Source organism: Struthio camelus, chromosome 16 (genome assembly GCF_040807025.1).
Source record: "Struthio camelus isolate bStrCam1 chromosome 16, bStrCam1.hap1, whole genome shotgun sequence".
NCBI classification, from domain to species: domain Eukaryota; kingdom Metazoa; phylum Chordata; class Aves; order Struthioniformes; family Struthionidae; genus Struthio; species Struthio camelus.
In genome coordinates this window covers 365,083-384,632 of record NC_090957.1, presented here as the reverse complement: position 1 = coordinate 384,632, position 19,550 = coordinate 365,083, and the positions used below count along the sequence as shown (strand labels likewise).

Genomic DNA, 19,550 nt, shown 5'->3' with positions numbered 1-19,550 from the left:
GGCTCCGCCGCTCGCCCCCTGCCCCGCCGGAGAGCAGCACGCTCGGCCGGGACCCGCCGCGCGGCCCCGCCGGCAGCCCCCGGACGCCCCCCCGGGACCCCCGCCGTGAGCACCTGGACGCCCCGCCGTGAGCCCCCCCCGGATCCCGGGCGCCCCCTCGAGCCCCCGAACCCCCCGCCGTGAGCACCCCCCCCGGGATCCCCCGCCGTGAGCACCCCCGGACCCCGTGCGCCCCGCTGCGATCCCCCGCCGGGAGCCCCTGGACCCCCCCCCTTGAGCCCCGCCGGACCCCGGGCGCCCCCTCGAGCACCCCGCTGTGAGCCCCCCCCGGACCCCCCCGCCGCGAGCCCCCCCCCGGACTCCGGGCGCCCCCTCGAGCCCCCTACCGTGAGCCCCCCCAGGACCCCCACCGTGAGCCTCCCTGGACCCCGTGCGCCCCCCGAGCCCCCCACCGTGAGCCCGCCGGACCCCAGGCCCCCGCCGTGAGCCCCCTCGAGCCTCCTGCATCCCGCGGGTCCCCACCCCCGTGAGCCCCCCCGAGTCCCGTTCCCGGTGAGCCCCCCCGTGCACCGCCCCCCCGAGCCCCGTGTCTCCCCGGTGCTGCCGGGACCCCCCCTCCCCCCAGCACCGCGCGCCCCTCCGAGCCGCCCCCCCGTGAGCGGCCCCGACCCCCGAGCGCCCCGGCGGGGATGCGCTGAGCCCCCCCCCCGGCCCGCGATGCGGCCCCCCCCGCCGGGCGCCCTCTGCCTCCTGGGGACCCTCCTGGCGCTGGCGGCGCGGGGGCAGCGCGGCCCGGGCCCGGCGGAGACGGGGCGGCGAGAGCCCGCGCCCGCGGGGTGAGTCGGCCCGCGGGGCCCAGGCGTCCGGGACCCCCTATCCCCCCCCCAGCTCCCTTCTCCTCCCTGACCCGCGGGTGGCCCAGGCGTCCGGGACCCCTCTACTCCCTCTTCTCCTCCCCCCCACTTCCCTTCTCCTCCCCGACCCGCGGGGGACCCAGGCGTCCGGGCGCCCCACGGTCCCCCCGGGGGGGGGCCCAGGTGTCCCGGCCCCGTGGTGGGCCCCCTCCCGGGGCTGACAGGTGCCGGGGGGGCGCGAGGGGCCGGGCCGGGCCGGCCCTGCCGGGGGGCGCCGCCGCCCCCGCCCGGGGCCCCCGGGCTGCCCGGCCGGCGCGGGCCGTGATGGCTTTTCCATGCGGCTGGGGGATGGGGCGGCCGGGGGGGCCCGGGGGGGCCTGGCAGCCGCCGCCTGCAGCGGCTCCTGGAAAAAGCGCGGCGGAGGGGCCGGGGGGGGGGGTCGCTCTTCCTGCCCCGCCCCCGGCTCCCCCTGCCTCAGTTTCCCTCCTGGCGGCCGCGGCGCGGCCCCCCCGCCCCCGGCAGCCCGAGGGAGGCGGTGGCGGGGGGGGGCGGTTCTGGGGGCCCGGACGCCTGGGCCCCTTCGCCGCTTGGGGGAGGGAGCGGTTGATGAAGTGAAGTGTCCGGGCTCAGCAAGACCCAGCCCTTCCCCGGGTGTCCCCTCTCGGGGGCGGGGGGGAGGGTTGTGGCCGGGCCTTCCCCTCACGGCCCCCCCCCCTCCCCAGCCCCAGCGTGTGCGGGGAGTCCTGCTGCCCCGGCTGGAGCCCGGCCCCCCCCGCCCGCCGGTGCAGCAGAGGTACGGGGGGCCCGGGGGGGGCCGGGGGGGGCTACGGGCCGGGGCCGCCGTTCCCAGTATGGGCTCTAGATGGCAGCACCTCCCCACCCACCGGCCACTGGGGGTCCCCGGGGGTGTGGGGTTTCCTATGGGTAGGGAGTCCCCTATGGCATGGGAGGTCCCCTACGAGGGTCCTCTATGGGGTGCAGGCATTCCCCTGGAGAGTGTGGGGTCTCCTATGGGGCATGGGATCCCCTATGGGGTGTAGGGGGGCCCCTGTGGGATGGGAGTTCCTCATGAGGATCCCTTATGGAATAGGGAGTCCCCTATGGAGTGTGGGGGTCCCCTATGGGGCATAGGGATTCCCCTATGGCATGTGGGGTCCCCTCTGGGGGTCTCCTATGGAGCAAGGGGTTTCCTATGGGGTCCCCTATGGGGCATAGGCATCCCTCTATGAGATACGAGTTCCCTATGGGGGTCTCCTATGGCGTATAGGGCCCCCTATGGGGAGTCTCTTCTAAGACATGGGGGGGATATGGGGCATGGGGGGCAGACCCCCTCAGCACAGGACAGGACATGGGGCTGGCTGGGGGGTCTCAGTCCCTCACCTGCCCCCCCAGCCGTCTGCCCCCCACTGTGCCGGGACCGGGGGCCGTGCTCGGCCCCCCAGCGCTGCCGCTGCCGCCTGGGCGCCACTGGTCCCCGCTGCGAGAGAGCCGCCCCCCGGGGCCGTGGAGAGCCCCCCCCGGCGCCACCCCCCACCCCGGCGGCCCCCCGGCCCCCCGCTTCGCTGCGCTGGCAGCCGCTGACGTGAGTGGGGTGCATGGGGGGGCAGGCGAAGCGGGGGGCTGCCTTCCCCGGAAGGGGTGCATGGACCCTGTGAGGTTGCTGGGGGGGCTCGGTCTGACCTCCCCCCCTGGGTCCCCTCCCCGGGCTGGGGGAAGTGGGGGGCCGGAGCAGGAGCCCGGATGCCTGGGCCCGCCATGGCACAGCAGGGGGGATGCGGGTTGGGGGGGGGGTCCAGCACGGTGACCCAATCCCCCGGCCCCCCCCCCCCAGGCTCTCGGAGCTGCAGTCGGTGCTGCGCCGCCGCGCGCGCCCTGCAGACAAGATGAGCTCGCTCCTGGCCAGGCACCTGGAGACCCACGGGGGACGGGGACCCCCCCACGGGCAGACCCCCACGGCGCGCCCTCCCCGCCGCCAGCACCAGCCCCGCACGCCCGGTAAGGGGGGGGGCTCTACGCCCCCCAGGTAGTCCAGGAAGGGGGCTGCAGTTACGGATGCTGCCGGAGCGCGGGGGCACCTCCGGGGGGGTGGGCAGGGGTGGGGGGCTGCGGCCGGGGGGGCCCAGCTGGCTCCTCTCAGCAGAGGCTGACAAGGATTTTCCAGCTGACGTCAGCCCCTGACTGGGGGGGGAGGTGACCGCGGGGGGCTGGGGGCCCTGGAGGGGGGGCTGGGCATGCTGCACCCCCCCCAAGCCTCCCTCCTTCCCCATCGTAGTCCAGAGAGGGGGCAGGAAGGGGGTCACTAGCAGATCCCCCTTCGCCTGGGTGGCCTGGTGCCCATCACCATGGCCTCGTGGCTGTTGGCTCCCAGGCTTCTCTGGAAGACGTGTGTTGGGGTTCATGGGGGCCGGGGCGTGTGTGTGGCAGAGGGGTCCCCCCCCTCCCCCAGGCCAGGCTGGCAGCTGCAGCTCTGCAGGGAGACCCACAGCCCGGCCCCCTTGCTGGGACCCCCGCCGCAGGCGAGCCCCAGCCTCCTGGCTCCCGGCCTCCCTCCCGCTCCGACTGCTGCGCCCTCCTGGGCTCCCCGCGCTGGGAGCGGACCCAGGCGTCCTGGCTGCCGTGGGGGTGACGTCAGCGGCTGTTTGTGCAGCCCCGGGGTGTCGGGGGCTCGGTCGGTCGGTCGGTCGGTCTGTCTGTCTCCTGGCTGGGCGTCCCGTGTCCCTAGCGAGGTCCCCGTCCGAGGGGCTGTGTCCCTGGTGAGGTCCGTGGCGCTCCCCAGCGAGAGCCGGGGGCCCCGGAGAGGTCTGTGTCTGGGGGGACCCTGCTCCCCAGCGTGGTCTGTGTCGGGGGCTGCTGAGGACTGGCAGTGTCGTGTCCCCAGTGAGGTCTGTGCTGTGGCTTGTCTGGGGGCAAGGTCCCTGTTTGGGGGGGCCTTTGTCCCCCGTGAGGTTCTTGTTCGGGGGTCGCTGTTCTGGGGTACCATGTCCCCAGCGAGATTCCTATATAGGGGGGTGCTTGTCCCAGCAAGGTCCCTGTCCAAGAGTCCTGTGTCCCCAGTGAGGTCCCCAGGTTCCCTGCCTGGGACCATGTCCCCAGAGAGATCCCTGTTCAAGTGTCCTAGTCTTGGGCCATGTCCCCCGTGAGGTCCCCATCCAGGGTCCCTGTCTGAGAGTCCTGTGTCCTCAGAGAGGTTCTTGTCTAGGGCAGCGTGTCTGCTGAGGTCGCTGTCCAAGAGTCCCATGTCCCCAGCCAGGTCCCGTTTGGGGTCACTGTCCAGAGAGCTCCCTGTCCAGTGTTCCTGTCCAAGAGCCCTGGTGTCCCATCCAGGCGATGTCCCCAGCAAGGTCCCTGTCTGGTGTCCCCATCTGAGAGTCCTGGTGTCCCATCCAGGCCATGTCCCCAGAGAGCTCTCTGTCCAGTGTCCCTGTCCAAGAGCCCTGGTGTCCCATCCAGGCCATGTCCCTGGTGAGGTCCCTGTCTGGTGTCCCCATCTGAGAGCCCTGGTGTCCCGTCCAGGCCATGTCCCCAGCGAGGTCCCATCCGAGAGCCCCGTGTTCCCATCGAGGTCCCGTCCTACATGCCGTCCGGGCAGCGTCCCCGGCGAGGGACCTGTCCGAGGCTCCCGTCCGAGGTCCCCACCGGGGGCCGTGTCCCCGTCTGAGGTCCCATCCGAGCCGCGTCCCTGCCCGGTGCCCGCACCCGAGAGCCCCGCGTCCCCCCCCCGCCCGAGGTGCCGCCCGGGCCGTGCCCCGGGGGGGGCGGGTGCAGCCCCGGCCCCGGCCCCGGCGGCCCCGGCCCCGCCACACGTTGTTGTTGGCGCGGGGCCCGGCGCGGCGCGGAGCCGCGTCCCAGAGCCGCGCGGAGCCGAGCGGAGCGGAGCCGTCGGGCAATGGCCCCCGCGCTGCTGCTCGCCGCCGCCCTGGCGCTGCTGCCGAGCCCCCCCGCCGCCGCCCCCGCCGCCGCCCCCGGCGCCGAGCGGCTCCGCGTGCTCTTCACGCCCGCCGTCTGCCAGCTCCGCTGCGCCGGGCGCCGCTGCGCCAACCACTGCGAGCGGGGCAACGCCACGGCCCTGGAGAGCGGCGACCGCGCCGGCCGCGCCGGCTTCCGCCTCTGTGAGTGCGGGCGCGGCGGAGCCCGGCTCCGGCTGCCGGGGGGTGCGGGCTGCACGGGGGGCTCCGGCTGCCGGGGGTGCACGGGGGGTTCCAGCTGCCTGAGGGGCTCCGGCTGCCGGGGGGTGCAGGGGGTGCAGGCTGCACGGGGAGCTCCGGCTGCACAGGGGGCTCCAGCTGCTGGGGGGGTGCGGGCTGCACAGGGGGCTGCAGACTGCACTGGGGGGCTCCAGCTGTCAGGGGTGCACAGGGGGCTCCAGCTGCTGGAGGTGCACGGGGGGCTCCGGCTGCATGGGGGGCTGCGGGCTGCATGAGGGGCTCCAGCTGCCAGGGGTGCACGGGGTGTTCTGGCTGCAGAGGGCTGTGGGGTGACTGGCTCCGGCTGCCGGGGGTGCAGGGGGCTGCGGGGTGCCCAGCTCTGGTACGCCATGGATGCATGGGTGGTTCCAGCATGCCAGGGGACTCCGGGGTGCACGGCAGGGCTCTGGCCTGCTGGGGGTGCATGGGGGGCCTCCAGCAGACCAGGGGCTCCGGGGCACACAGGGCTCAGGGGGGCAGATCCAGAGCCCACCGGAGCGCATGGCTCGGGGGACCCCAGGAACCCCGGAGCTGCATGGCCTGGGCACACGGCGGGCACCCAGTTCCCGCGCGCCCGCCCCGGTGCCAGCCCAGCTCCACACATGTCGGGGTGCGAGGCAACCCCAGCCCAGGTGCCCCGGTGAGGGGCGTCCAACAGCCTCAGGCATCTCTGGGGGGGGTCCCGCAGGCTGGCTCACCCCGTGCCAAGCCCATACACCTGCAAGTGCTGGTGCACCCAGACCCCCCCCCCGGGGCCAGGCCCAGCTCTGGGGTCCTGGCAGGTGCCGTCGGTGGTGGGGAGCAGGGGGAACTGCCCCCACTTGCGGCTCCCTCCCGAGGGGAACCCAGGCGCCCGGGCTCCCAGCCCCTCCCCGGGGCCGCTCCGCAGCCAGCCCCGCGGGGGGAACCGAGGCACCCGGGCTGCCCGGGGGGGGGGAAGAACGCTGGGTGCCGTCGGGGTGCCGGGGGGAGAGCAGCCGCCCCCTCGCCGGGAGCCACCGGGAAGGTGGGGCCGGGGCTCGGCCGCTCCCGGGGGGCCGCGTCCCACCCACGCCGCGGCATGAGCTCATCGCCCCGGCGGAGCGCGCACCCGCTCCGCTCCCGGCTCCGCGGCGGGGCCCGCCCAGGCTTCCTGCGGGGCAAACGCCGGGAATTCGGAAAATAAACAAGGGCCCCAAGCTCCGCGCTGCAGCCTGGAGCCGAGCCACCTGCTCGGACGCCTGGGCTCTCCCGCACGGCGCGGCGGGGCGCGCGGCAGCCCGGACGCCGGGGCCCCCTGGCTGCTCCCCTGGCTGCACCGAGCCCGGCCCTGCAGATCCGGTGCCCCGGGAGGGGTTCCCGGCCCCGCCGGGCTCCGCCAGCCCCGAGCCGGGCAGGAAACGAGCCTTTCCGGCCGGGCGGGCCCGGGGCAGCGGGGGCCACCCCGTGCGCGCCACCCGCCGTCCCCGCAGCCGGGGGGGGGGGGGAGCAGCGCCCCGGGGGGGTCGGACGGGTTTGCATCCTCCCCGCCCGCCCGCCCCCGCAAAGTCCTTCCCGGCAGGTCCGTGCCTGCGCCGTGGGGCCCCGGGGTGCTGGGGCTGGGAGGGGACCCAGGCGTTCGGGCGTCCCTGCCTGCCTCCCTCCATCCCTCCCCCTTGGGCCGCCGCCCGCCCCCTTCCCAGCTGCTCTCAGCTGCTGCAGCGGCTTCCCGGGGCGGGGGGCCGGGCCCGAGGGGGAGGCGCAGCCAGCCACTTCCCGGCCCCCCGCGCGGGGCACCCGACGTGCAGACACCCAGGCGTGGGGGACCCGACGTCCCGACTCCCCCAATGTCCAGTCTCGCTCCCACGCATGGGGTACCAGGATGTCCCAGCTCCCACGCTCGGGTACCCGGACATCCCGTCCCGCTCCCATGCGTGGGGTACCAGGATGTCCCAGCTCCCACGCTCGGGTACCCGGACATCCCGTCCCACTCCCACGCGTGGGGTACCAGGATGTCCCAGCTCCCACGCTTGGGTACCCAGACATCCCGTCCTGCTCCCACGCGTGGGGTACCAGGATGTCCCAGCTCCCACGCTCGGGTACCCAGACATCCCGTCCCGCTCCCATGCGTGGGGTACCAGGATGTCCCAGCTCCCACGCTCGGGTACCCAGACATCCCGTCCCGCTCCCATGCGTGGGGTACCAGGATGTCCCAGCTCCCACGCTTGGGTACCCGGACATCCCGTCCCACTCCCACGCGTGGGGTACCAGGATGTCCCAGCTCCCACGCTTGGGTACCCGGACATCCCGTCCTGCTCCCACGCGTGGGGTACCAGGATGTCCCAGCTCCCACGCTCGGGTACCCGGACATCCCGTCCTGCTCCCACGCGTGGGGTACCAGGATGTCCTGGCTCCCACGCACGGGCTGGGGGGCTGTGGGGAGCAGAGTCCCCCGCCCTGTCCCCCATCAAGGGGGTGGGATCCAGCAGGGCCTGGATGCCGGGGGTGGCTGGGGGCGCGTCAGGGGGTCTGGGCCCCGCTGCTCTCCCAGCCTCGCTCTGCCTTGCAGTCCTCTGCCCGCTGATGTGCCGCAACGGGGGGGTCTGCGCCCAGCGGGACGCCTGCCTCTGCCCCCCCAACTTCACCGGCAAGTTCTGCCACATCCCTGCCAACCGCACGCAGCGCGCTGGGCCCCCCCGGCCAGGGTCCGACCCGGGGGGGCCCCAGCCCCTCACCAAGTCCGTCTACACCCTGCCGCTGGCCAACCACCAGGAGGAGCGGGATGGTGAGACCCCCCTCGGGGGGGGGGCTATGGGGGCACCGGGGGGCTGGAGGTCATGGGGACCCCAGGGGGCTGGAAGGGGGCTGTGGGGGCACTAGAGGGGACTAGGGGGGCTCTAGGGGACCCAGTCGGGCCGGGGGGGAGCTGGGGGCACATCCCGGCGCCCGCTCTGCACCAGCCTCACTCCCCGCAGGCGCCCTGTCCATGGTGAGCATCCACGTGCAGCACCCGCCCGAGGCCTCGGTCACCATCCACCAGGTGGAACGGGTCCGCGGCCCTAGCGCCGGGGAGGAGGAGGAAGCCGCGGCCCGCAATGCCCTGCCGGCCCCCAACGCCCTGCCGGGCCCCCGCTCGGCCCTCTACAGCGTCCTGGCCCAGAGCAGCCCCCGCGTGCCTGGCTACGGCGAGAGCGCTGGCTACGGGTACTGCTTCCGGCAGCTCCGTGACGGAGAGGTAATCCCGCCGGGGAGCCGTGCGCCAGCCCGCGTGCAAGGGCACGGATGCGGCAGCGAGGAGAGCGTGTGCAAGGACACAGTGGGGTGCCGGGATGCAGCGGGAGGGTGCATGGGTGCTGGGAAGGTGCCCGCTGCAGCTGCCCCTTGATGCAACCTCCTTGTGTCCCCCCTTGATGCAACCTCCCACGTCCCCCCTCACTGCAACCTCCTTGTATTCCCTCCATGATGCAACCTCCTGCATCCCCCCTCACTGCAACCTCCTGCGTCCCCCCCGCCCATGCCTGGGACGGAAGGGGGGTTTGGGGGCTCTCCCTGCCCTGACCGACGCTGTCTCCCCACTGTGCAGTGCAGCTCACCCCTGCCGGGCCTGCGGACCCAGGAGATCTGCTGCCGCGGGGCCGGCGTGGCCTGGGGCGTCCACGAGTGCCAGCCCTGCGACGCGGAGACGGGTGAGGACGGCGGCGTGGGCGCCTGCTTGCCCCGGCCGGGCACTGGGCAGTGGGGAGGGTTTGCAGCCGCCGGGACCCCCGGGGGGGGGGGCGGTGGGCTGGGGGTCCTGGCGGCTGCTGGGGCGCACAGGGCTCTGATCGCTGCTCTCCCCCGCGCCAGCAAACCTGCCGGCGCTGGGGCAGCAGGACGCCCCGTGCCCCAAGGGCTTCCAGCGCGCCAACGGCTCCTGCGTGGGTGAGTGGTGCCGGGAGGGAGATGCGGGCCGGGGGTCAGCTGGATCCCCCCCACTCGGGGGTCCGGCCGCCCTGACAGCCCCGCGCGCACCCGCAGACGTGGACGAGTGCCGGGACGGGGGTTTCTGCCAGAACGGGCTGTGCACCAACACGCGGGGGAGCTTCGCCTGCCTCTGCCACTCGGGCTACATCCTCGACTCGTCCCGCAGCAGCTGCATCTGTAAGTGCCTGCCGCGGGCACGGGCACCGGGGGGGCCGGGGCAGGGGCCGGTGACTCACCCCCTGCCCGTGTCTCCCTGGCCGCCCCCAGCTCACCAGGTGATCTCGGAGGCCAAGGGCCCCTGCTACCGGGTGCTGCGGGAGGGGCAGTGCGCCCTGCCCACCCTCCGCAACATCACCAAGCAGATCTGCTGCTGCAGCCGCGTGGGCAAGGCCTGGGGGCACAGCTGCGAGCGCTGCCCCCCATTCGGTTCCGGTGAGACCCCCGCCCTGGCCGCCGCGCTGTCCAGATGCCTGTGTTTGCTCTTAAGGGAACGGTGGGGCTGGGCACCGTGTGGGTGGGGGTTAGGAGCCAGGACACCTGGGCTCTTGCGCAGTTTTGGGGGCCTGGCATTGGGCTGCAAGGGGGAAAAGACCTGGGATGCTTCTTGCAGCACTGGGGAAGGGATGGGGTCTGCCATCGCATTGCAAGGGGGAAAAGACTCTGGATGCTTCTTGCAGCGTTGGGGAAGGGACAGGGTCTGGTGTTGGTTGCAAGGTGGAAGCAGAGCCAGGACGCCTGGGCTCTTTCCCGGGCTCGCGCTGTGCAGAGCGGCTGCGGGGGGCGTCCCCGTCCCCATCCCCATGCCCAACGCTGCCTCTCCTGCCCGCAGAGGGGTTCAAGGAGATCTGCCCGGCGGGACCCGGCTACCACTACTCGGCCTCCGACCTGCGGTACAACACCCGCTACCTGGGCCACGACCTGCCCCGTGTCCCCGTCGGCCGCCCCCGTGGCCCCACCGTGGCTCCGCCGGCCACCCGTGAGCGTCCCCCCACCATCACCCCCTGTCCACCCCCCGGGGCTGCCCTTACCCCGCTCCTCTCGCCTGCAGCCCGCTGGCGCGGACCCCCGCCGGGGCCGGAGGAGCGGCGCCCCAGCCGGCTGCCCCCGACGCGGCCCCCGCCCGTCCCCGAGGTCTTCGTTGTTCCTCGGCCCACCTCGGGGCCCGTTCGACCTGTCCCCACACCAGCCCCCCGCGAGCTGCCAGGCCCAGGTAGGGCAAGGATGGGGATGGGGACAGGGACAAGAATGGCACCAGGCTGCGGGGGTGGGGGGGGGTGCGAGGTTGCACACAGAGGGGTTATTTCCTCCTCCTTGTGCACAGTTACACGTGGGTGGGTGGGTGGGTGGGTGTATGTGTGTGTGTGTACAGTTGCACTCATGCGAGGTTGCACCCGTGTGAGGTTTCATGTATGCACCATTGCACGCATGCGAGGTTGTGCACGTGCGAGGATTCAAGCACGCACCATTGCACACATGCAAGTTTGCACCCATGCATCATTGTGCACATGCATGCGCCTCCCCATTGCCCTCTGTTCACAGCTCCCAGCAGCACCGTGTGCGAGCGAAACCCCCAGATCTGCGGCCCGGGGCGCTGCGTCCCCCGCCAAGGCGGCTACACCTGCCTCTGTCACCCCGGCTTCTGGCTGAGCACCCAGGGCACCCACTGCATTGGTGAGAGCTGCCAGGGCTGGGGAGGGGCTCAGGAACAGGCAAGGGGCTGGAGAAGGGGAGGAGAGCTGGCAAGGGGCCGGGGTCCCTTCCTTGTGGGTGCATGCATCCCTCCGTGCACCCAGGTCCCTGGAGCAGAAGGGACCAGGGCCCTTGTCCATCCGTCTGTGCACCCGTCCAGCTCTCCTTTGTGCCCATCTGCTCATGCGCCCATCTGTCTGTGCAGCTGTCTCTCCATCTGTCCATGCACCCATCCCTCCATGCACCCATTTCTCCACGTGCATGTTTCTCCATGCACCTGTCCATCTGTCCATGCACTCATCTGTCCATGCACGCGTCCATCTGTCCGTGCACTCGTCGGTCTGTGCCCCCAGATGTGGACGAGTGCCGTCGGAGCCCTCGTCCCTGCACCAATGGCCGCTGCGAGAACTCGGTGGGGAGCTACCGCTGTGTCTGCGCTCCCGGATACCGCGCCGACGCGGCCGGCACCGACTGCCAGGGTCAGTGGGGCCCGGGGGAGCTGGGCCCTGCCTGCCCGGACGCCTGGGACTGGGGGGCTGCGGGGCTGGAGCGGGGAACTGCTGGGGGCTGAATCTCCCCTTGTCTGTGCAGATGTTGACGAATGCACCCGGCAGCCCTGCACTGGCGGCCGCTGCGAGAACACCCCTGGCTCCTACCGCTGCGTCTGCCCTGCCGGCTACCAGCTCGGTCCCCCGGGCACCGGCTGCACAGGTACCACAGGAGGGGGCCAGGGCCAGGGGGGCCGCATGCACCGCCACGGTAGCGGGGCAGGGCGGTCACGGAGCCCCTCTGCCCTCAGACGTCGACGAGTGCGCCCAGAGCCCGCGACCCTGCGTGCCCGGGCGCTGTGAGAACGTGCCTGGTGGCTACCGCTGCGCCTGCCCCCGTGGCTACCAGCCCAGCCCCGATGGCACCCAGTGCGTCGGTAAGAGGGGACAGGGCCCTGCGTGCAGGCGCTGGGGGCAGCGGGGTGGCAGCATGCGTGTCCCTGGGTGGGTGGCCTGGATGTCCATGCGTGCACGTGCATCGGTGCATGTGCATGCACAGGTGTCCGTGGGCACGCCTGCGTTCATGCGTGTGCATGCATGGGCACCTGTGCCCACGTGAACGTCCACAGCGGGCGTGGGTTGCGTGCACAAGCAAGCGTCTGCGGGTGCACGTGTCTGTGCATGCACAAGTGCCTGTGTGCGCTCCGTGCCCCGGGGACAAAGCCGTTCTCCCTGGTGCCGTTCGCTCTCTGCCCGCAGACGTGGACGAGTGCCGGCAGAGCCCCCAGCCCTGCCCCTATGGGCGCTGCGAGAACTCGCCCGGTGGCTACAGCTGCTCCTGCCCAGCTGGCTTCCAAGTGAACGCGCAGGAGACCCAGTGCGAGGGTGAGCTGGGGCTGGGGGGTGCGCAGGGCAGTGACTGTGCTGCCAGCTGGCCGTGCCGTGCCGTGCCATGCACCAACCATGTTGCACGCCGCCGTGGGCTGTCTGTGCACCGATCGTATTGCACACCACCGCGGGCTGGCTGTCCTGTGCACCGATCTCATTGCACGCTGCAAGCTGGCCGTGCAGTGCATTGATCATGTTGCACACTGTGGGCTGGCTGTGCCATGCACCGATCGTGTTGCACACTGTGGGCTGGCTGTGCTGTGCATTGATCGCGTTGCATGCCACCGTGGGCTGGCCGTGCTGCGGCTGACCCCCGCTCCGTGCCACACAGACATCGACGAGTGCGAGAACCACCTGGCCTGCCCGGGCCAGGAGTGCGTGAACACGCCAGGCTCCTTCCAGTGCCGACCGTGCCGCGACGGCTACCAGCTCCGCAGCGGGCGCTGCACAGGTAGGGCTGCACCCGGGTCCCGGGCCCCCCGGCCCCCCGGCCCCCCTAACCCTCTGCCCTGCAGATGTGGACGAGTGCGCCGCGGGCTCCCCCTGCGGCCCCCACGGTCGCTGCAGCAACACGGACGGCTCCTTCAGCTGCGAGTGCCAGCATGGGTACCGGGCCGGCGGGGCCGGCGGGCCGTGCGCAGGTGAGCGGGGCGGCCCCCGGGACCCCCGGCACCGCCACCCGCCCTGACGGTCTCCCCCCCGCTCCGGCAGATGTCAACGAGTGCCTGGAGGGCGACTTCTGCTTCCCCCACGGCGAGTGCCTCAACACCGAGGGCTCCTACACCTGCCTCTGCGCCCAGGGCTACAGCACCACTCCCGACGGCACCGCTTGCGTGGGTGCGCCCCCCCTCCCCACCCCAGGGCCCAGGCGTCCAGGCCCCACGGCCACCGTGCTGCCGGGGCCGGGGCTGCCTGCAGCCTGGTGGGCGCCGGGGAGGGTGGGGATGAGGGATGAGGATAGGGATGAGGATAGGGATGGGAATGAGGTTGGGGGTGAGGATGAGGATGGGGATGAGGGATGGGGATGAGGGATGAGAGAGGATTAAGGATGAGGGATGAGGATGGGGATGGGGAGGAGGATGAAGATGAGGATGAGGTTGGAAGCAAACAGGGCCGCCAACAGGTGCAGACATGGGGGTCCCTTCCGTCTCCCCCCCCATTTGACCCCACGTCTCTTGCAGACATGGACGAGTGCCAGCGTGAGGGTGTCTGCGAGGGAGGCCGCTGCGCCAACACCGACGGCTCCTTCGACTGCTACTGCCCGGCGGGTTTCCGCACCGACGCCGACAAGGCCCTGTGCCAGGGTGAGGGGCTGGGGCCGCCCTGCCCCATGGCAGGGCCGGGGAGGGGGCTCGGCCGGGCTCTCTCCAAGGGTGCCGTGTCCTGCAGATGTGGACGAGTGCCAGGAGTACGGGGCCGTGCTGTGTGGGGCCCAGCGCTGCGAGAACATCCCCGGCTCCTACCGCTGCGTCACCGACTGCCAGCCAGGCTACCGGGCCTGCGCCGGTGGGTGCAGGGCGGCGCGGGGACGGGCACCGGGACTGGGACGGGCATGGAGATCAGGACGGGCTTGGGGACCAGGACGGGGACCAGGAAAGGCACAGGGATGGGATGGGGACCGGGATGGGCACGGGGACCTGGAGGGGCCTGGGGACCAGGATGGGAACTGGGATGGGGATGGGGACCATGATGGGCACCAGGGCCAGGATGGGCACAGGGAATGGGATGGGGACCTGGAGGGGCACAGGGATTAGGACGGGAACTGGGATGGGCACTGCAATGGGCACTGGGGCCAGGATGGGCGCAGGGACAGGGACGGGGACCTGGAAGGGCGTGGGGAGGGGGCAGGCATGGGACTGGGACAGGCACGGGGACTGGGATGGGCTCGGGGACCAGGATGGGCATGGGGGCTGCTCCGGGGCCGTGGGTCCCCGGGTCTCCCCAGCCTCCCCGTGCCCCCGGCCGTGCCCGGGCTGTCTCCTGTCTCCCACAGACGTGGACGAGTGCCAGGAGTACGGGACCGTCTGCGGGGCGCAGCGTTGCGAGAACCTGCCTGGCTCCTACCGCTGCGTCACCGACTGCCAGCCGGGCTACCGGGCTGGCGCCGGCGGGGACTGCGACGGTGGGTGCAGGGCACCGGGATGGGGCGACCATGGCATGGGGAGGCCAAGGGGCCGGGGCCCACGCCGGGCTGCCAGGGCACAGGGGGACCATGCCAGGCGGTGCAGAGGGGCAAGGTGCACAATGCCGGGGGGGGCGCAGCGGAACCGTGCTATGGGGCGCAGCAGGTCCATGCTAGAGGATGCAGGTGCACCATGCCGTGGGGTGCAGCGGGACCGTGCTATGGGGCGCAGCAGGTCCATGCTAGGGGATGCAGGTGCACCATGCCGTGGGGCGCAGCGGGACCGTGCTATGGGGCGCAGCAGGTCCATGCTAGGGGATGCAGGTGCACCATGCCGTGGGGTGCAGCAGGACCGTGCTATGGGGCGCAGCAGGTCCATGCTAGGGGATGCAGGTGCACCATGCCGTGGGGCGCAGCGGGACCGTGCTATGGGGCGCAGCAGGTCCATGCTAGGGGATGCAGGTGCACCATGCCGTGGGGTGCAGCGGGACCGTGCTATGGGGCGCAGCAGGTCCATGCTAGGGGATGCAGGTGCACCATGCCGTGGGGCGCAGCGGGACCGTGCTATGGGGCGCAGCAGGTCCATGCTAGAGGATGCAGGTGCACCATGCCGTGGGGTGCAGCGGGACCGTGCTATGGGGCGCAGCAGGTCCATGCTAGGGGATGCAGGTGCACCATGCCGTGGGGCGCAGCGGGACTGTGCTATGGGGCGCAGCAGGTCCATGCTAGAGAATGCAGGTGCACCATGCCGTGGGGCACAGCGGGACCGTGCTATGGGGCGCAGCAGGTCCATGCTAGGGGATGCAGGTGCACCATGCCGTGGGGCACAGAGCGGTAGGGACACCATGGGGCACAGGGGGCCCACGGGGTGCCCGTCGGAGCTGACACCAGCGGTGCCGCGGGCCTTGCAGACGTGGACGAGTGCGCCAACGGGACACTGTGCGGGGAGCACGCCGTCTGCCACAACCTGCCCGGCTCCTTCCAGTGCGTCTGCGACCAGGGCTACGAGACGGCCCGCGACGGCCGCCACTGCCAGGGTAGGGCAGGGGCTGGGGCGCGGGGGGCCTCGGGGCCAGGCTCCGGCTGCACCCCGACACCCCGCGCCCCTCCATCCCCCCAGACGTGAACGAGTGCGAGACGCTGGCGGGCGTCTGCGGGGCCGAGCTCTGCGAGAACGTCGAGGGCTCCTTCCTCTGCCTCTGCCCCGACAGCCGGGACGAGTTCGACCCCATGACGGGACGCTGCACCCGGACGCCCGGCGCTGGACGCCCGACTCATGGTGCCGGCGCCGGTGCCGGTGCAGCCGCCTGCTTCAGCAAGGCGTGCGGGGTGCTGGCCGCCAACGTCACCCAGCAGCAGTGCTGCTGCAGCGTGGGCTGGAGCTGGGGCCGCCAGTGCCCCGCGCAGCCCTGCCCGGCCCCCGGCACAGGTACGGCCCCGTGGCGCCCCGCTGCCTGCGGCACGGACCTGCTCCCATGCGCCCCGGCTTGCTCGTTGACGTGCACGGGCAGAGGGTGGGGTGCACGGGGCCGATGCAGGGGGGCTGGGATGAAGTGCCTGGGGAGGGAATGGGGCATGCAGGCCTGGGATGAGGGGCAAGGGCAGGGGACAGGGTGCACTGGCAGGGCACAGGGTGCACAGGGCCAGGACAAGGTGCACGGGCAGGGATGAGGCATACGGGGCCAGAACAAGGTACAAGGGCAGGGGACAGGGTGCACAAGCAGGGAACAAGGTGCACAGGCATGGGGTGCAGAGAGCCAGATGAGGTGCATGGGCAGGGGAGAGGGTGCATGGGGAGGGGATGGGGTGCATGGGGCTGAGACAGCTCATGGGGCCAGGATGAGGTGCATGGGGCCAGGACAAGGTGCATGGACGGTGTGCAGGGCTGGGGACACTTGCACGAGCAGGGGCCGGTGTGTGCGGGGCCGGGACAAGGCGCACAGGTGGGACACGAGGTGCGTGGCGCTGGGCACAGCTGGTATTGTGCCGGCCGGCCGCCCAAGAGGTCCCCCCGTGATGGGGCCATGGCAGTGCTGACCCATCTCTCCGCCCAGGGGAATACCACGCCGTCTGCCCCCACGGGATGGGACAAACCTCCTCTGGTCCCCAGGGCTCACCCATGGGTAAGTGTTGCCCGCAGCGGGGTGGGGAGGGGGAACAGGACACCGGGGCCCCCCCTGCCCACCGGGACCCCCTGACCACCCCGTGCGCCCGCAGACGTGGACGAGTGCGCGCTCTTCGGGCCGCAGCTCTGCAAGGGAGGGATGTGCGTCAACGCCGCCGCTGGCTTCAGCTGCTACTGCCCCAGCGGCTACTACTACGAGCAGGAGCATCTGCAGTGCATCGGTGAGCTGCCCACGCCCCTGCCCCCAGCCCCGACCACGACGCTGACCCCCAGCCCGTGCCCTTGACCCCAGCCCCCTGACCAAGCCTTTGACCTCCAGCCTGTGCCCCGACCCGAACCCCAGTGCCTTGAACCCCAGTTCCTGCCCCTGACCCCCTGCACATGTCCTTCACCATCTGCATGTGCCCCTGACCCCTGCATGTGTCCTTGACCCCCAGCCCCTGACCCTGACCCCCTACACGTGTCCTTCACCCCTGCACATGTCCCTCACCACCTGCATGTGCCCTTGACCCCCTGTGCGTGCCGCTGACCCGCGGCCGCCGATGCAGATAACGACGAGTGCCTGGACGAGGAGGCCGAGCCCTGCGTCGGGGGCCGCTGCGTCAACACCATCGGCTCCTACTACTGCTCCTGCGACGCCCCGCTGGTGCTGGATGGCTCCCAGCGGCGCTGCGTCACCAACGACAGCCAGGCGCTGGGTGAGGGTCCTGGGCAGCCCCATGCCCTGCATGCACCAGCGCGGCCCCGCCACAGCATCCTCCCGCCGCCGGTGCCCCACGACGCTCTCTCTCTCCGCAGACGCCAACCAGGCGGTGTGCTGGCAGGAGGTGGGTCCCGACCTGGTGTGCGGGCGGCCCCGGCTCGACCGGCAGGTCACCTACACCGAGTGCTGCTGCCTCTACGGCGAGGCCTGGGGCATGGACTGCGCCCTCTGCCCGGCCCGCGACTCAGGTGCGGCCCCACAGACCCCAGGCGTCCCTGGGCATTGCAGGGATCTCCTGCATCCCCCTGGACCCCCAGGCATTGCAGGGACCCCTTTGCATCCCTGCAGCCCCTCAGCAGTGGGGGACCCTCTGCATCCCTGTATCCCCCTGCATGACGTGGGGACCCTTCTGCATCCCTGCAGCCCCTGGGCGATGGGGGACCCTCTGCATCCCCCTGCATGATGTGGGGACCCCTCTGCATCCCTGCAGCCCCTGGGCGATGGGGGACCCTCTGCATCCACCTGCATGATGTGGGGACCCCTCTGCATCCCTGCAGCCCCTGGGCGATGGGGGACCCTCTGCATCCCTGCAGCCCCCTGCATGATGTGGGGACCCCTCTGCATCCCCGCAGCCCCTGGGCAATGCAGGGACCCCCGGCACCCTGGCAGCCGCGTGGCCTGGGGCATCCAGCCGGACTCTCTTCCCCCACCCCTTGCCCTCAGATGACTTCGAGTTCCTCTGCAACGTGCTGCGCCCCCCCAGCTACGGCCCCGTGCGCCCGGGGCTGGGCTCGTCCTACGAGTACAGCCCTGAGTTCGCGCCGCCCTACGGGCTGCCCTACGGCCCCGAGCTCTTCGCGGGCACGGCGCCGCGCGCACCCCTGCCAGGGCCACGCTCCGACTATGACCCCTACGGGCTGGGGGCCGCGGGGGGCTACGAGCCCCGCGGCGGCTCCCTCTACAGCCCCCCCCGCTACGAGGCCGCTGACTTCGAGGACTTCGAGGAGCCTCGCGGGACCTACGGCCGCCCCGGCGCCCCCCGCACCTACCGCCCGCGCAGCCCCCCCAGCGGCCCCCGCTACGAGCCCGAGGAGCCCCAGCCGGGCCCCCCCTGGCCCTTCCAGCCCCGCGACGCCAGCACCTTCCCCGAGCGCCCGGGCCGGGCCAGCGAGGACGGTGAGCGGGGGCCGGGGGCCAGGGGCCAAGCACGGCGTTGGGGCACGCTGCAGGGCTGACGTTTCTCCCGCTTTTCCAGACCGCTACGAGTCCTTCGAGGGGCTGCAGGCAGAGGAGTGCGGCGTGCTCAATGGCTGCGAGAACGGGCGCTGCGTTCGGGTGCCCGAGGGCTACACCTGCGACTGCGACCAGGGCTACCGGCTGGACACAGCCCGGCTGGCCTGCGTCGGTGAGATGACGGGCGCGCGGGCGCGTGGCCTTGGCACAGTCTCCCCGCCGTGCATGTGGCCTCGGCATGCTCCTCGCCACGCACACAGCCGTGTCCCCCCATGCGCGCTGATCCCCTCCTGCGCACACAGATCCTGCCCCGTGTGCACACCACTGCTGTGCATGCAGCCCTGCAGTCCCCGTGCCCACTGCATGCAGCCCCCTTGCGCGCCGACCCCTTCCCATGCTTACAGCCCTGGGCTCGATGCCCCGTGCACACCAGTCCCCTGTGCTACCGACACGGCCACCCCTGCACGCACACTCCCCCTCCATGCCGTCCTTATGGGCTTCCCCAGGACCTATTCCCCTACATATTTCAGGGCACGCTCCCCATCCCTCTGTGCGTCCCCGTGGTGGCATCTCCCTTGCAAATCCCCTTACATGCAGCTCCCCGCATGGCCTGCCAAGGCCTGCGGCCCCTGCGCCCGTGTGCGTGCAGAGTGCTGTGCAACCGCACGCCATGAGCCATGCACCAGGCACCGTGCACTGTGCACCGTGGGCAGTGCACCATGCGCTGTGCACTGTGCAGCGTGCACCACGGGCTGGGCACCAGGCACCGTGCACCCAGCCCAGCCAAGTCCCCTCCCCGTCCCCGCGCCGCCGTGACCCTCGCTCTGCCCCGCAGACATCAACGAGTGCGCTGAGGCCGCCGGCTCCCCCACGCTGTGTCTCCACGGGCGCTGCCTCAACACGGAGGGCTCCTTCCGCTGCCTCTGCCCCCGCGGCTACGTCCTGGCGCAGCCGCCGCACCGCTGCGTGCCCGCGCGCCCCCGGGCCTGAGGGCGCCCGGCCGCCCTGGCCCCATGAGGGGCCCTGTATTTATTGTGTGTATATAGGAGCGGGGCTTGGATGTACAGACGCGCCACGGGGGGCACTGGGACTCCCTTTGCTCTCCGCTTGCCGGCCGGGCTCCCACCCGGGACGCTCGGCCCCATCTGCCCCCCCGCGCTGGGCACCGCTGCGTCCCCAGGCGCGGTGCCGCGGAGACCGTCCCGGGGCTGGGGAGCACCGCCGCGCCGCGTGAAGCCCCCGACCACCCCGCTTTTACAGAATAAAGGTTTTCTATAAAAGGCCAGTGGGGCTCGCTGCTGTGCTGGGGTCCCCGGGCACCCCGACCCCGGCGCGGCTGCGCC

General features: G+C 72.3%; 1 protein-coding gene across 1 annotated transcript; it reads left to right on the top strand.

The window, feature by feature from the left end:
* Positions 1–757: 757 nt before the first annotated feature.
* Positions 758–19,492, top strand: LTBP4 (latent transforming growth factor beta binding protein 4). The gene is given in 32 exon segments (XM_068909608.1): positions 758–836; positions 1,577–1,647; positions 2,247–2,436; positions 2,686–2,849; positions 7,566–7,781; positions 7,972–8,231; positions 8,580–8,682; positions 8,843–8,917; positions 9,014–9,136; positions 9,227–9,391; positions 9,789–9,935; positions 10,008–10,169; positions 10,499–10,630; positions 11,002–11,127; positions 11,240–11,411; positions 11,413–11,573; positions 11,896–12,021; positions 12,356–12,475; positions 12,540–12,665; positions 12,736–12,861; positions 13,206–13,328; positions 13,414–13,530; positions 14,018–14,146; positions 15,058–15,183; positions 15,267–15,575; positions 16,201–16,269; positions 16,364–16,492; positions 16,820–16,969; positions 17,070–17,222; positions 17,698–18,150; positions 18,230–18,379; positions 19,043–19,492. Coding segments are annotated over 29 exon segments (4,515 nt in total). The 5' UTR covers positions 758–836; positions 1,577–1,647; positions 2,247–2,436; positions 2,686–2,737; the 3' UTR covers positions 19,198–19,492.
* The last annotated feature ends 58 nt before the right edge of the window (positions 19,493–19,550 follow it).